This window comes from Heteronotia binoei, chromosome 7 (genome assembly GCF_032191835.1).
Source record: "Heteronotia binoei isolate CCM8104 ecotype False Entrance Well chromosome 7, APGP_CSIRO_Hbin_v1, whole genome shotgun sequence".
NCBI classification, from domain to species: Eukaryota; Metazoa; Chordata; class Lepidosauria; order Squamata; family Gekkonidae; genus Heteronotia; species Heteronotia binoei.
In genome coordinates, this window is record NC_083229.1 from 46751081 (window position 1) to 46766640 (window position 15560).

General features: G+C 44.4%; 1 protein-coding gene across 12 annotated transcripts in view; it reads right to left on the bottom strand.

The window, feature by feature from the left end:
• The window catches only part of RALYL (RALY RNA binding protein like), a 488219-nt gene that overhangs the window by 17761 nt on the left and 454898 nt on the right, over window positions 1–15560 (bottom strand). For all 12 annotated transcript variants that reach the window (XM_060243568.1, XM_060243566.1, XM_060243561.1 and 9 more), the window contains one exon: window positions 12003–12181. In XM_060243568.1, the coding sequence (XP_060099551.1) occupies window positions 12003–12181 (179 nt within the window). The remainder of the gene's footprint in view (window positions 1–12002; window positions 12182–15560) is intronic.

Genomic DNA, 15560 nt, shown 5'->3' on the forward strand with positions numbered 1-15560 from the left:
TCGGTGAGCACTTGAACAGGGTGGCGAGCCCCTTCGAGGTAATGTCGCCAAACCTCAAACGCCACCTTGATCACGAGCAACTCCCTCTCCCAGATGGTATAGTTCCTCTCTGCAGCAGTGAGCTGCCGCGAGTAATAGGCGCAGGGCTGTAGTGGCTGGGACGGCTCCTCGCGCTGGGACAGCACTGCTCCCAGGGCCACGTTGGAGGCATCAGCTTCCACCGTAAAGGGAAGCTGGGGGTCGGGGTATCTCAGGAGTGGCCCGGTGGCAAAGCGAGTCTTCAGGGTGGAGAAGGCGTTATCGGCCTCTGGGGACCAGTGGAAGGGTTCTTTGGGGCGGAGTAGTTGAGTCAGGGGTGTGGTCAGGGATGCGTAGGCCGGGATGAATTGCCGATAGTAGTTGGCAAAACCGAGGAACCGCTGCAGGTCTTTGCGATTCTGAGGAGCTTGCCAGGTCAGGACCGCTTCTACTTTTTTCGGGTCCATGAGGATCCCCTGCGGTGACACGATGTGCCCAAGGAACTCGACGGAGCGCAGGTCGAAGTTGCACTTCTCCAGCTTGGCGTAGAGACCATGGGCTCGTAGGCACTGCAGGACCTGGCGGACGTGCTCGGCGTGCTGGGCAGGATTGCGGGAGTAAATTAGGATGTCATCCAGGTATATGATCGCGAAGCGGTCGAGCAGGTCCCGGAATATGTCATTCATGAACCTCTGGAAGACAGCGGGGGCATTGGTCAGTCCGAAGGGCATTACCAGGTGCTCGTACTGCCCGTATCGGGTCCCAAACGCGGTCTTCCATTCGTCTCCGGGCCGTATGCGCACCAAATTGTACGCTCCACGGAGGTCCAGCTTGGTGTAGATTTGGGCCCCCTTTAGGCGATCCAAGAGTTCAGGGATCAGTGGTAGAGGGTACCGGTCGCGGATGGTGATCTTGTTCAGGGCCCGGTAGTCATTGCACAGCCGGAGCTCCCCACTTTTCTTCTTCACGAAGAGCACTGGAGCAGATAGGGGAGAGGTTGAGGGTCGGATGAATCCGCGTTTCAGGTTCTTGTCCAGGAAGTCTCGCAGAGCTGCCAACTCCGGCTCCGACATTGGGTACAGACGCCCCACCGGGAGTGGTGCCCCAGGTACCAAATCAATGGCACAGTCGTAGGGCCGGTGAGGGGGAAGCTGATCAGCTCCTGTCTCTTCGAAGACATCAGCAAAGTCCACATACTTCTGAGGGAGCTGAGGACCACCACTCGGGATGCCAGCTGCTAGAGTGGTGGGAGGAGTCAGATGGGGGCATGGGTCTCAGAAGCGTAGTTCCTGCTGGGCCCAGTCCACGATGGGGTTGTGCAGCTTCAGCCAGGAAAGGCCTAGAATCAGCGGGAAGCGAGGCATGCGGGCGACATCAAACCGCAGGTGTTCTTGGTGCTGCTGGACGTGGAAGGTGATGGGACAGGTCTCCTGGGTGACGGGGCCAGAACGGAGGAGGCGCCCGTCAATAGCCTCCACCAGCGACGGAATCCCTTTTGTCTGCACAGGGATCTGGTGCTGCTTCACAAAGGCGGCATCTATAAAACAGTGGGCCGCTCCCGAGTCCAGCATGGCATACACGAACAGCCAGCGTTCGTCAGGCAGACGGAGTTTGACTGGTAGCAGGAATGGCCCTGGGGTATCAGCCCGCTGTTCGGAGGACCCAGCTAGTCGCCGCAGGCTGGGGGGTCCACTTACGCCTGGGGCTGCCCTTTTGGCGGCGGTGGCAGCGAAGGTCCAGGTATCCGATGCTTAGCAGGGCAGCCAGAGGCATAGTGGCCTGCCGTGCCGCAGTAGAGGCACAGATTCTGCGTGCGGCGTCTGGTCTTTTCCTCTGGGGTCAGGCGGGGTCGAGCAGCTCCAAGCTGCAAAGGCTCATCCTTGGTGCTGGTACTAGCTGGGGACGGGCGAGGAGCCAGGTAGCACGGCGCAGGGAGCTGGCGCCCTCTGGTCTTGGCTTGGCGGCGACTTTCCAGGCGGCCATCGATGCGGAGGCAGAGGGTGATAAGTTCTTGGAGCGTGGGTGGCTGCTCCACCCTGGCCAGTTCATCCAGGACCTCCTCTGCCAACCCCTCAGTAAACTGGTCCATCTGGGCAGCCTCATTCCACGCCAAGTCCTGGGTCAGGAGCTTGAATTCAGTGGCATATTGAGCCACCGAGGAGATGCCTTGTTTCAGTGCCCTGATCTTCCGGTTGGCTGTGGCTGCTTGGACTGGGTTTGAGAAAGCAGCAGACAGGTGGGCCTCAAACCCCTGGTAATCAGTCAGTAGGGGAGAGGACGCGACCAGTAAGGGTGTGGCCCATTTGGCCGCCTGCCCCTTTAACAGACTGATGACGAAACACACCTTGGTTTTGTCATTGAGGAAGTCCCGTGCTCTCAGTTCAAAGTACAGCCGACACTGTGCTAGGAAGGCAGGAAATTCTTCCACGGCACCCCCAAATCTGTCAGGTGGGGGAACTGGGCACTTGGCTGGAGCACTGGCCGCAGGTTGTTGCTGCAAGTGCACTACTGCCTGTGTTAGCTGCTGTACCTGGGCTTGGAGCGCAGCCAGTAGTTCTGTGGTTTCACTTGCTTCAGCATCCATCCTGTGGAGTGGGTGTTTGTCGGTGGAAGCAATCTGTCACGGCTGGGGCCGGGTCAGGCAAAGTCCAGAGGCAGTCCGAGGTCTGTAGCCAGTAAGCAGGAGGGTCCGAGGCGCCAAATCCGAATCACTGTAGAAGTATCGCAGGTCTGAGGTCCAGAAGCCGAGGTCAGGGAGTCCAGAAGTCCAAAGCCAAAGTCAGGGAGTCAGGAACCAAAGTCAAGCCGGAGTGGATGCTAGAATGTCAGGGAGATGACTAGTTGCTTCCACAAAGCTTCCTCCCAAAGCCCACAGCTATATAGCCCTCTGCTGGCTGTTGCCCGTTTGGGCTAATTGCTGGCTCAGGGAGGCAGCCAGGATCCTGTTACCACTCAAGCATCCTTGCTCTTAGAAGGGCCAGAATCCTCTCAGAACTCAGGGCTCAGGGAGCGTCTTGCTTGTGAGCGTGCCGCCCTCCTCCGATCCCTGAGGTCCTGCCGGAGGCGGTCACGCACACGAGCCACCCGAGAGGGCGAGGCAGGGGGGCTGGGATCTTCTCCAGCAGGAGGCAGGGGCACTGGTGCAGGTGGCAGGGGCACAGTTTCCTCATCAGACTCAACTTCCTCTGAAGGGTCCCCAGCACCCATGACATAGGACATCTTAGCTCCTCCTGGCAGGCCTTAATTAACCAGGAGGGGCATGGGTCCAGATCACACGTAATTGGGCGTGCAGTGACAAGGATTCTGTCAACTTCCTCCAAGCTGAGCGGGCCAAAGCAGTCCAGGATCAAATCAGAAGACACGCACGGAGCCTCTAATTCACTCACTGTATCCAATATGGCAGGGCAGTCATGGCGGAGTGATTGGACCTTTTCTGCAAAATATTTTGCAAAAGCCTCACAGCCTATTTCCAATTCCTTAACATTTGGCTTGCCTTGTGGCAATGTAGTAAAATTCCGAATTATCCTAAATAATTGTGCCGGGCGTGAATTTGCAGACGCAATCTTGCCACAAGGCAAGAAAACATACTTTGCGACCTTGATTGCCATCTCATAGGACCTCATAAACTCCCTATAAGATGTTCTAGTCACTTTGTCACGGGTGCATCACCATTGCCTCTCTAGCCGTCTGAGACCTTGTTTCAGCTGGCGCAACTCCGGGGTATACCACGGAGCCAGCCTACTCCGAGGCCGTAGAGGGCGTCGAGGTGCGATCTCGTCAATGGCCCTAGATAGTTAGCTATTCCATATCTTGACCAGGCCATTGAGGGAATCGCCAGAGGGCCAGGGATCCTGCAGGGCCGTTTGGAACCGTTCCGGGTCCATCTGGCTTTGCGGGCGAGCCATAATAGGCTCATCGCCTAAACAGGTTTGGGGTCGCATATCTATTCGAGCCCTAAGGGCGAGGTGGTCCGACCATGGCACCACTTCGGTGGTTATATCGTCCACCATAACCCCGGCCGCAAAGATCAGGTCTAACATGTGTCCGGCCTGGTGAGCGGGGGCTGTAACAAATTGAGAGAGTCCTAGTGTCGCCATGGATGACACCTGGACCGTCGCCTGACTAGAAGCTGGGTCATCAGCATGGACGTTGAAGTCACCCAGGATCACCAGCCTTGGGTGCTCCAGCGCCCAGCCTGTCGCCGCCTCGAGTAGGGAGCAAGCTTAACAGCAGAATGGCAGTACCATCCCAGTGAGAGTTACATCATTTTAAAACCGCTGAAATCAATGGGCTTAAAAAGGTAATAAAATTGCTTCGGATGGTATTGCCAGTCTCCCAGATCCTAGGATTAAGATCTCTATCCAGTACACCATACCCCATGCAACACCATTCTGCTGTCATAGGTTTTTATTTTTGTAACATAGGCTCTTTTTTTAAAAGCAGCTTCCCTTTTTTAAAAGCATTTCAGAAACTGAGGTGGCACAGTCTTGGCAAGGATGTAAGAACTGGCTCAGGCTCTAATTAACAATATCCAAAGAAAAATCTCTTTGATATGAAAGCATGGGTTAAACTTATATTGCAAATTGTTGTGCAAGAAGATATAGAGTCCCCTGTTCTGTGAATCTGGGTGGGTGGGGGCTTTCTCTTAAGAATCCAAATCTAGCCATTGTAAAATTTTGATATACACAAGCCAGACACCAGTGCATTTTCTTTTATTCCTGGAATAGGCATGCAGAAAACTCTTAAATATTTAATTTCTTCTAATACTAAATTATGCTTCAAAATACAGGTGACAAAATACATTAGATCTACAGATTCAAAATACAGGTGCCATTAGATCTATGGATTCATATTGCATGGTACCACTGAGGACTGTCAAGATTTCTGCCTGCTATGAAGAAGAAGTTCATGGTACAATCTTTTCCCAATACAAAACTGACTGCACACACAATATTAGTACATTGGAGAAAGTTCTACCCACCATGTCTACCCACCTTTCCTACTAATCAACAGGTTTTTAAGCAGCAGTTTTTTGTTTAATGGGGGCATTTAAATATGCTGTTCCTCACATGAAGAATGAAAGAGATGGATATGAGCAGATTCCAGTCTTGTTCAAAGCACTTATACCTATATGCTTTCTAAGGAAGATCTGCATTTTTCAGTCTGAAAGGTCCTATATTTTCAGAACAAAAACATTCATTTTCCTTCCACTACAATGAATGTGGTAGTTCCATCTGTCATTCAGTGGCATCCACATATGTTGATCTTGGAGCTTCTGAACGTAAGGTAATTGTGGATATTATCTATTAAATTTTTTTGTTTCAAATTTCACATGATTAGAAAGTACCCTGTCTGCTGGCAAGTAATTAATTAGGTGCCATCTTTGTTGTTTACAAAGAACAGTAATTATTTGTTAGTGACTTGAGTCCAGACATAATGATAATTGATAAGCAGTACCCATTTCATGAAAGTAATGGAAAGTATGAGGGATAGAAATGCAATCAATATTGTAGGTACAAAACCAATAAAGTGTTAGAAACATTATCTATTCTACTAACTGAATAACTCTCACTCCAAACCATAACTTCAGGTTATTAGACATGCGAGATTTGCCTGGAAGAACTGCTGTGCAGAAACTGCACAGAATAACAGGACTCAACTATCTATAATTCACAAACTACTCCCATCACCAGCTACCTATGCAGCTTTGTTCACACAGTAGATGTATTCTTTATTATCCAGTTTGTCATGCAAAGAGGCAAGTCCTCACTTCCTCCCAAATTTCATTCAGCTCTCTTTCATGTGTGTGTAAAGTGCTATCATGTCAATCTCATAGGGTTTTCAAGGCAAGTGATTAAGTAGAGGTGGTGTGCTACTGCCTACATCTGCAAAGTCTTCATTGGTGGTCCCCATCCAAGTATTGATCTTGTTAGCTTCTAAGATCTGACAACATCAAGCTATACTGTACCATTCCACATCCCCAACCTACCTCCTGCTTAATTAATGTCATTTTTTCTACCAGAACAGGACAGAAGCTAGCCAATCACATCTTCTTTTTTAACCTGGATGACTTCAGATAATTGACCAGCAAGACATAGGGCTTTTCCACATACTGGACTTGCTCCCAGTTTTTCGTGGGAGTTAATCCACAAGCATTGGATCAATTTGGACATGGTCCTCCTGCAATATTGCAAGAATGCTAATATTTTAAGCATGTTTAATTTTAGGGTTTTTTTTTTTAAAAAAAAATTAATTGTGTTTCTCTGTGTCATTTATAAAGTTTATATCTGTGCTACCTGGCACTACATTTTATGATACACATAGCCTAGCCCGACACGATCTCACATGTCAGATGCAGCCCTCATAACAAATGAGTTTGACAACCCTGCCTTATACCTTCACAAGGGAAGGGGCTGCAAACTTCTTTTCTTAAAATTAAAGCTGGGAATTCAAAGAACCTTCTTAAACGATCAATTCAAAACTATATTGATATTTTAGGACCTTTTTGAAAAATAAAAAATAAAAACTGAAACCACTTGTCTTCAGTGGGATAAGGAGTGGCTTGATTATGATGATAGTCCACTGAAAATTGGGCTGGGTGAGGGTGGGATTGGGCCAAACAAAGAAAACTAACAGAAACATTATGCATGGGCAAGAAGCCGCTCAAAATCAGCTTCCAGAAAAAGATGAGGGTAAAAGAGGTTTCAAAAGAATTGGGTAAAAGTGTGTGTGGGGGGGAAGGGTGAAGCAAAAACTAAAGGCACAAAAAAAGCATGCAGAAATTGGGGGTTTAAACCAAACCAGTATGGGGCAACAATCAATTATTTATTTAAAATATTTACATCCTGCTTAATCTCTTTTAGACTCAAGGAGTCTAAGAAAGCAACAAAAGTGCCAAGGACATGACAGCATAACATAGTGTTGCCAACAGGGATACTTACCAATCGCCCCACTGCTAATTAGCTGGCCAGCGCGTGGGGGGACTTACCAGGAGAAAAAGGAAGGCCCAGGTGATGTTGTCATGGCAGCATCACTTCTAGTGCACACATGAAATTATGTCTTCACATCAGCAACATCTGGGGGACACTGGTATTTAGGCAAAAACTCTGGTAGAAGTCATTTTTACCACAGTGTTTTTGCACAAATATGAGTGTTGTAGTGCACACTGGAAGTGATGTAGACACATCATGGGTGACATCACCTGGTGACCCTAGTAAAACAGTTTATCAACAATTTTTTAAAAAAGAAAATACAGTCATATCAGTTTACTCTCAATCAAATGCCCTCTAAAAGAAAGCTTTCCTAATTATAGCTACAGATACAGACCACTAAATAGTTTCCACAGCACGTGGGACTTGTTGCCAAAAAACCCAGTGATTTAACTGCTGCCATACAGGCAAGCCTTAGAAAGGGTTTCATCAGAAAAAAGGCTGCCTGAAAAACTTAACTGGAGCATGGGAGTGTTCCAGGAGATATAGTTTGGTAAGTATTAAGATCCTGGGCCATAAAATCGAACACTTGGTAAGGGACATTCTTACCCATGGGGCAGCCTGGGCAACTGCTCAGGGCCCTGCAGGCTGATGAGAATGATTGAAAATAGTGGAAGAAAATGAAGTAAAGTCAAAATGCAACCTGTGGAACATGCATGATAGAAGAAAAAGAGTGTGTTTTATATTGCACCCAGCAAGGCTGTCCTCCTCTACACATAACTTCTTATTTTGCTATTTTTTTAATAGCTTCTGTGATCCCCACCCTATCACAGGAGCACAAATCTCTTACAGAAATTTTAAGAAAATGCCATTCTGCAGCAGGATTTGTCCTCTCTACAGTAAAGTTACTTCTAGCAATTTCCATTACATGGTGGTAGGATACAGTCAGCACTTATATGGGCCTAGCACAAATATAACATTAAGATAGAAATGGACTTCATGTAATTGTCTAGAAAGATCCTGCAGCAAAGCAAAGAGCCACAATCCTTTGCACATTTTCTTGAGTTTCAGCTCTCAAGAAAGAAGGAAGTCTTATTTATGGGTTAATGTGTATAAAGTTGGACTCAAAGTTGATTTCACCCCTTGGCAAAACTAGATTGGTTTACTGAAATGTTGTTATCCTAAGCACAATAGTTAAAAGCAAGTTCTGCAGAGTTCTGTTAGAGGTATTCCCAAGAACATGTGTTTGTAATTCTGGCACAGGATCTGTTGTTGCTTAAAAATCATGCCATATGAATGCCTGAAATATTTGGAAATATTTTTAGTACTGCAGATATAACAACATTACAAATATTTCAGGGTTTTACCTAAATTCAATAAATCCAATATCTAATTGATTTTTCCATACATCTTTGAAAACATATCTAAAATCATATTAAAAATAAGTGCACTTCACTTGACAGAAATACGATAAGTGGGTAATCTGGTGGCTGAAAATTTTCACTCTGCCTAAATGGCGAAGTTGCTATGACAAGGGCAACTGTTCTACGAAGCACTCCCCTGGAATGATCACCCTGTTGTTGTTTCAGGTGTCAAAATTTACCTTTCAAAATGGCACAGTAGGCTCAGGTAGCAATTTAAAACAAGTTTTGGTTTATTCAAACAGACTGGCAGGGAAGGGATGGGATATTTACATAGATTTTGGGGATTTAGAAGATGTAGGCAGATAGTTAAAACTGAACACAGAAATATGTCTAAGGTTACTGATTTCACAAGATACAGTGTTACCCTTCAGTTGGTTTAACTTTCACTGAAGGTAGCCTTGATGTTAAAGGTTTGTCTTTTTATAACTGCTCTAGATTTCCGGGTAACTTTCCCACTTTCCAATCACATCACACAATCTTGAGTGTACCATGCTTTGTCCCTTGGGTTATAAAACTAAGGTCTCTCCACTAGACCCCTTTCTCTTGTGAGATTGTTACTATCTTCCCTTTAAGATAAATAACCTGCGCCTTTGGTATCTTTCTGAGGGACTTTCACTGCCACCTCAAAACCTTTTGCCAAAGCCTGATCTACCAGACTTCTGGTCTTTTCCTCCCTTTGGACACTAAGCTTAATACAGGAAACTGTTTTCCTTTTCAAGATGTGATTCTGTGTTCTACACATACAGAGACTGTTCTTAACTCCTGGGAACAGCCTCCTACCAGAGTTTCCACTTTCAAAGCCATCCTATACAGGGGTGTCAAACATGCATTTTGGGGGCTGAATCAGGCCCCTGAGCAACTGGCTGTCAACTGCTTCCTTCTCCCTATATCTTGCTTCCTTCTGCATCACAGTTTGCTTTTCAAGGCTTGCTCAATTGCTCAGAAGCTACAGAGCAAAACCTCTATTTTCTCCATTGGCTGAGGCTCCCCCCAAAGTCCCCTGGGAAAGGAAGGAAAGAGCCAGAGCTTCCTTTTCCCAGTTCCCTGGATTCCATGGGAGAAATACAAAGAAAGCATCCTTAAGACCAATGAGTGCTAATGTTTTAAGTTTTTTAAAAAATATATTTGTGTTTGTCTGTGTTCTTTATAAAACTTATATCTCTGCTACCTACTCATAAATAGGTACACACATGGCCGACCCGACATGGCTTGGCCCAGCCTAACATGGCCCGGCCCCTCAAAGTCTCATTTATGTCAGATCCGGCCCTCATAACAAATGAGTTTGACACCCCTGCTATACAGGCTCTGAATCAGACTCTGTTTTGTGCTTCTTGTCACACACTAGAGAGAATCATAAAGACAACCACTCTCTTTTCTAGTCACTCTCCAACTCCTCCAGCTCTGTAACTGCTTTCTCCAACTGTCTAACTGCCATCCTCTTTTGACAGTTAGAAGCAGTTCACCAATCAGAGTGAGTACCATTAGCTGTCACTCACTTGCAGTTCCATTAGCTGACACTCACATGCACTGCCTCTCAGCATACATATACCTGCTGTCTTTCACAGATGTACATACCACTACTCATGGGAGTGGCGAAGGCCACTGCAGCAGATGGTTTTCCTTGCCTGCTGCCTGTTACAGCAGGAAGACACTTTATATAGAAGTGCCCATAATGCAAGAAGCATCTGAGTAAGGTCCCTCTGCCAGAATCAGATGTTCAATATCTGAAAAATTTCATACTTCCAAGTATCAAGATGTTGTTATTTTGATTTAAAAAGTCACTATATATAATCAACTGTTCATACCATTGTATGCAAAACATTTCCTTTAGAGAATAAGAGTCATTGCCAAATTCTAGGCCGATAAAACTCACCCATTCCTTAGCTGGAAGTAGAATATAGGACTTATTTAGAGAGCTGAAAGTTGTATGGCAGACCCATCATATTCAGTAGGGTACACATCATATTCTTATGGCCCACTATTGTCTTTGGTAAACTTTTGGTCTTAAAACCAGTTTTATAAAGAGACCAAAAACAAACAAAGGGATACAAACTGAGCAACTGTGGTGCTGTCATTCCACTTTTGATTCTTTAACAGAGTAATCCTAAACAGAATTAAACTTTTCTAAGCTCACTGACTTCAGTGGAGTTTGAAGGATGTAACTCTGCTTGGAATTGTGCTATAAATAGCCTATTTGCTGTCTCCCGCTTTAGTATTCATTCATGAAGCCATCTGTTCGTCCCAAGCTCCTCTTTAAGTTAGTGGATCTTTTTTCATTTCCACAAATAATCAAATCTCAATTAAGTGTAGCTGTGTTCACTGCTGGGACCAGAAATTGATGAAGAGCAACATATTGCAAAGGGTGGCCCAGAGCACCCAAGGGAGAAATTGACTCTGCATGTTGCCTGAAGCTCAGGTTTTGAGACTATATCCGAGGGAAGACTTGCCTAATGAACAACACAAGAACCATTCATCACTGTGGCTAAAAACAAACTGCTAAAAAACCCCAGCTTTCATTACATAAAACTGAAACAATAAATAAGGATTTCTGTGCATGTGAAGCGGCAAAAACTCCTCCTTCAGCACTGTTTCTGTGTAGAAAACCAGCTCATGTGGAGAAGCAGGAGCCTTTCCTCCCACCACCCCTGGTTGCATTCTGAGCCTGGTTGGGGTATTCCCTGTGGGTTCCATGTACCTGGGAATGGGACAGGAATGAGAGATAAATTGGCCTACAATGCACAGAACTGCAAAGAATTACACAGATCAGTAGGGCTTCCAGGCTTGGCAACCAACATAAAACCAAGAGAGCAGGAACATGGCGTGGGGGGTGGGGATGGCTTCAGCATGATGTTACTTCCAGAAAAACATGGAAGTGATGTCACACCTACCTAGGAATTGGCCACAACTCAATAGTGTTTGGTGACTCTTCTAGAGGAGTGATGTCACTTCTGGGTTTCTTTGAAAGTGACATCATGCTGTTGGCCATTTTTTAATTTTGTTTTTCTTCTGCCTCCATCCTGAGCAGCTGGCACTGGGAGGGGGGGGGGCTGGCAAACCAGCTGACCCTGGTGGGGGGCTGGCAAACCTATAGTGAATCCGTTTTTACCAAATACTCTGCAGCATAGATGATGTTAGGTATGGGAAGTGAGGAGTACTGACACCAGCACAGCCTGAACACATGAGCTTTGGAGAACTAGCCTAACCATAGCCTTCCTCTGTTGGTGCTAGAATATTCTTTTTTAAAAAATAAAGTTTAATGCATTTATATTGACAAAAGCAAACAAGACTTTAATGGCACCTTTGCATCTTGTAACAAGAGTTCAACACTGTACAAGCTTTGGTGGATTACAGCCTACTCCATCAGATGCAGGCAGTGGGTTTTCATTAGGCTGATATTTACATATGAGGCTATGAAACAACAGCAAGTCCAATGGTCATGAAATGTAAGCAGTACTATGAGTGTACAATTCTGTAGAATTCAAACACAATCAAGAAAAGTATATAAACCATAATAGTAGTAAACTGGCCATTTCCTTAGCTTTACTAAACTAGTTAATAATTGTATAATGGCAGATCTCTGAAAGGACTGTCAAGTCAACGGTTATGGGTGGGGGTCTTATTAATTCCTTACCAGTTCACTGCTTCCATCCTCATCAAAATCCTCATCTATGCCATCAGTCATCTCTTCCCCATCCCCATCTGCATCTAGCCCTCCTTCGATAGGCTCTTCTGTAGAGTTGTCTGCATTTTCTGATATACATTCTTCTTGAATCAATTCGGCACTGTCTTCTATTTGTTTCTTTTGGGCTTCTGTAAGGGGAATAGAACAGAGCAAAATCATATGTCTTCTTCTGGAAATGAATCTGTGATCCAGGCAACAGAGTACTTCTTCCATTCCCTGAATGATGGCAACTATAAAACATATATATTATTCAGGATAGAAGTCACAATCAAGAGGTTTCCTTGAGGCAAGTCCAAGGACTTCTGCACACCTAATGGGAATTATGACTTTTTTTCTTTTGAACTACAGCTTACTGTGTAGCTGACAAGCAACTGAGGCATGGCAGCAGGTGTGGGAGAAGGCAACAGGCATGGCTTTCCCCCCATCACTGTCTACCAGAGTGGCACAACTACTAGCCAAGGTGAATCCTTGAGATGTTGGCAATGTCACTGGGGCTTGGCCGAGCATGTCTGCCCAACTATAACCTTCATTTCCCCTCTGCCATTTTGTCACCATACCAACATGTTTCCAGGTAGATGACACATTTTTTGACATATGGACCCAAAAAAGGTTGCCTACTTCTGTTTTAGTCTCCTTACCCACTCTCTTTCACCTCCCTCTTTACAACAACCTTGTGGTCCAACTGGAGAAAGTTGGAAAAACTGCCAGGTGCCTCAGATGAGTGCTTTGTTAACTCGCCTCATTTGGAAAATGTAGTGCAGGAGGACAAGGGAGTCTCAGGTAAGAGGAAGGAAGCAAAGAGAAGTGTTGTCCTGTGCATGATTTGAAGAGAGAACAAGAGAATGGATTTATACCCTGCCCTTCAATTGAAGTCTCAGAGTGGCTTACAATCTCCTTTCCCTTTCCCTCTCCACAACAGACATCCTGTGAGGTAGGTGGGGCTGAGAGTGTTCTGACAGAAACTGCCCTTGAGCAGAACAACTCTGACAGAGTTATGACTGACCTAAGGTCACTCTAGCAGTTGCATGAGGAGGAATGGGGAATCAAACCTGGTTCTCCCAGATAAGAGTTCATGCACTTAACCACTATACCAAACTGGCTCTCCCAAATTTGCTGACATGTTTATCTGTCAGTTCAGATATGAAGAATACACTCTGTACCCTCTTTTAACAATCTTTGTCTTAAGAACAATATGATTCAGTGCATATCATCAGGTTCTCTGATTTGTATTTAAATTAATTCACAATCTTTTCCACAGAAATTGCAAATTGCAAATGTCTGTTCTCATGCTGGCTCTTTTGCATAGTAATAGCTTTTCTGCTGAATCTTCCATAATGGGAATTTGGTTTTTCCAGAAGATAATACTTTATGCTGCTATTTCAGCACTTTATCTACATTAATAATATCAACTTGTACCAAATTTGTATCAATATGTTGGTATAATATAAAGAATTCATGTTGTATACCTTCTCAGGGATTTGTAGAATATACAAATTCATAAAAATTACAAACATTTATTTTCTCTACATCAGCTGTGAGAATCTACCTCTGGTTCTATTGTTTCTTATAACAATATTTATCTTGGTGAGCATGGTGAACTACACAGAGGCATAGGTGCTTCTGAGGAATAACCACTTGTGGGACAGTACCTTTCCCACACACCATTCAAAAAACACCTCTGCATTCGGTTCTCCAATAATTTGATGATTTTTTTTTCTTTTAAGGAAACAGAAGTTCAGTGTTATAACCATTTGTATAGTCCATTCTGGTTAGCAATGCTGCTTCTAACATCTATTATTTACAAGCTGGGGATCATGTGAGCAAACATGGAATGGGAAAATAATTGGACCCACCACCACCCAGATCTCTTCCTCCCACCTTTCCCCAAATGCCTAGGAGAAAAGTCAAATCTTTGCTCAGTACTGGAAAATTAACAGGTCTGGTACCAAGGGCAGTTCCAGGGAGAGAGACTTATTAGTGCCACAGCAGAAAACACCCTAACTTGTGCCACCCATCTCATGTCAAGAAAGACAGTAGACAGAACAGGACCTAATTAGAAGATCTTTTGATTTGGGGGATGGAAATACCTTGGTTCCAGACCATTGAAGGCTTTAAAGATGAAAACTAGCACTCAATGGAACCCAGAAAAAATGGGCAAAAAGGCAGATGGCAAAATATGGTGCCCACAAGCAATATCTGAATGAAATTCAAAGACACTCCCACTGTGATCACATTTATTGTCTTCTTTAAAAAAATGAGTACATTTGAACTTTATTGAAGTTTGGGCCCTTCAACTAGTTCTCTGTTGGGAAATGAAACACTTTGAAGGCTCTTGATTTGATATGCATATAGGTCTTTAACATGGTGCCATTAGCATCTTTTAGTTCTTTTTCTAGTTCATTAACAAAAATATGGAGCAGAATGGGTCCCAAAACTTGTATTGGTTATTTTTGTCTTTTTATTTGTTTGCAATGAAGCGCAACCTTCCAATAAATCCTTCACTCATCTGTTAATGCTTGAATTAATTTACCTTTCTAATAGTAGCAAATCCTCAGACTGAGCTTTATCAAGTATGTTCAAATGTATTTCCTTCTCAATAAACCCAATTTTGAAGCAAATGATACACAAAGGTGATCCACTTTCTCTTACATGATGCCTTATATTAGGTTTGCTTTCATTCTGTCTTGCATTATTCTCATTTTTTTTGTAGCATGTGTCCAGTACAGGAATTGAACTCTATACAATACCACATAGTTCTCTGGTTATGTTGTACCAGCTTAAGGGCTAACTGATTTGTTAAACTGAAGTGCAGCTATTTTGACATACAAAGAGGGTATTAATTGATTGGGAATGGCATATAGAGAATCACTTGAGAAGATCTCATTTCCACTAGTGGCAGTTTTCTAATTAATTCATGCTGCACCACAATGACATGTTTTCCCCATATGAAATATCATTATGGTCCAAAATATGACATACATAAATCACTGAAGCAGGTAACTGAACTGCCCCAAAGGAAAAAAGCTACAAGACAATAAATAATCCAAGCCTTTAATTATTTTGTAGAAGTTTAATTATGTTTGTAGAAGTTCTTATTGACCATATCTGCAGTGTAACATGCTCTTGCAGCATTTCAATTCATTTCAATGGAACTCACCCAATACTCTGGTGAACTTTGCTCTTTATATTTTATTTTCTGGGAGACAGATTCACATGTAGGAACTGAGGAACTAGATGAGATGCTAGGAGTTCCAGAAACTGATCCATGAGCAGACCTCCAAGTGATCTAACTTAAAAATAACATCTATGAGTGTGCCAGAACTGTAGTATGCAGTTCATCTTTTCTCCAGTTGTCTTCTCAACCTTGAATGACACCCCCCACCCAAGCTTTAATTTGTCTTGCTGGGGACAACATATAGCACAATGGAGCCAACAGTTCCTGGCAGCCCTCTGAGGACAGGAAAACAAGGCACAGAAAGGCTAATACCCCAAGTTGCAGCCTTGAGA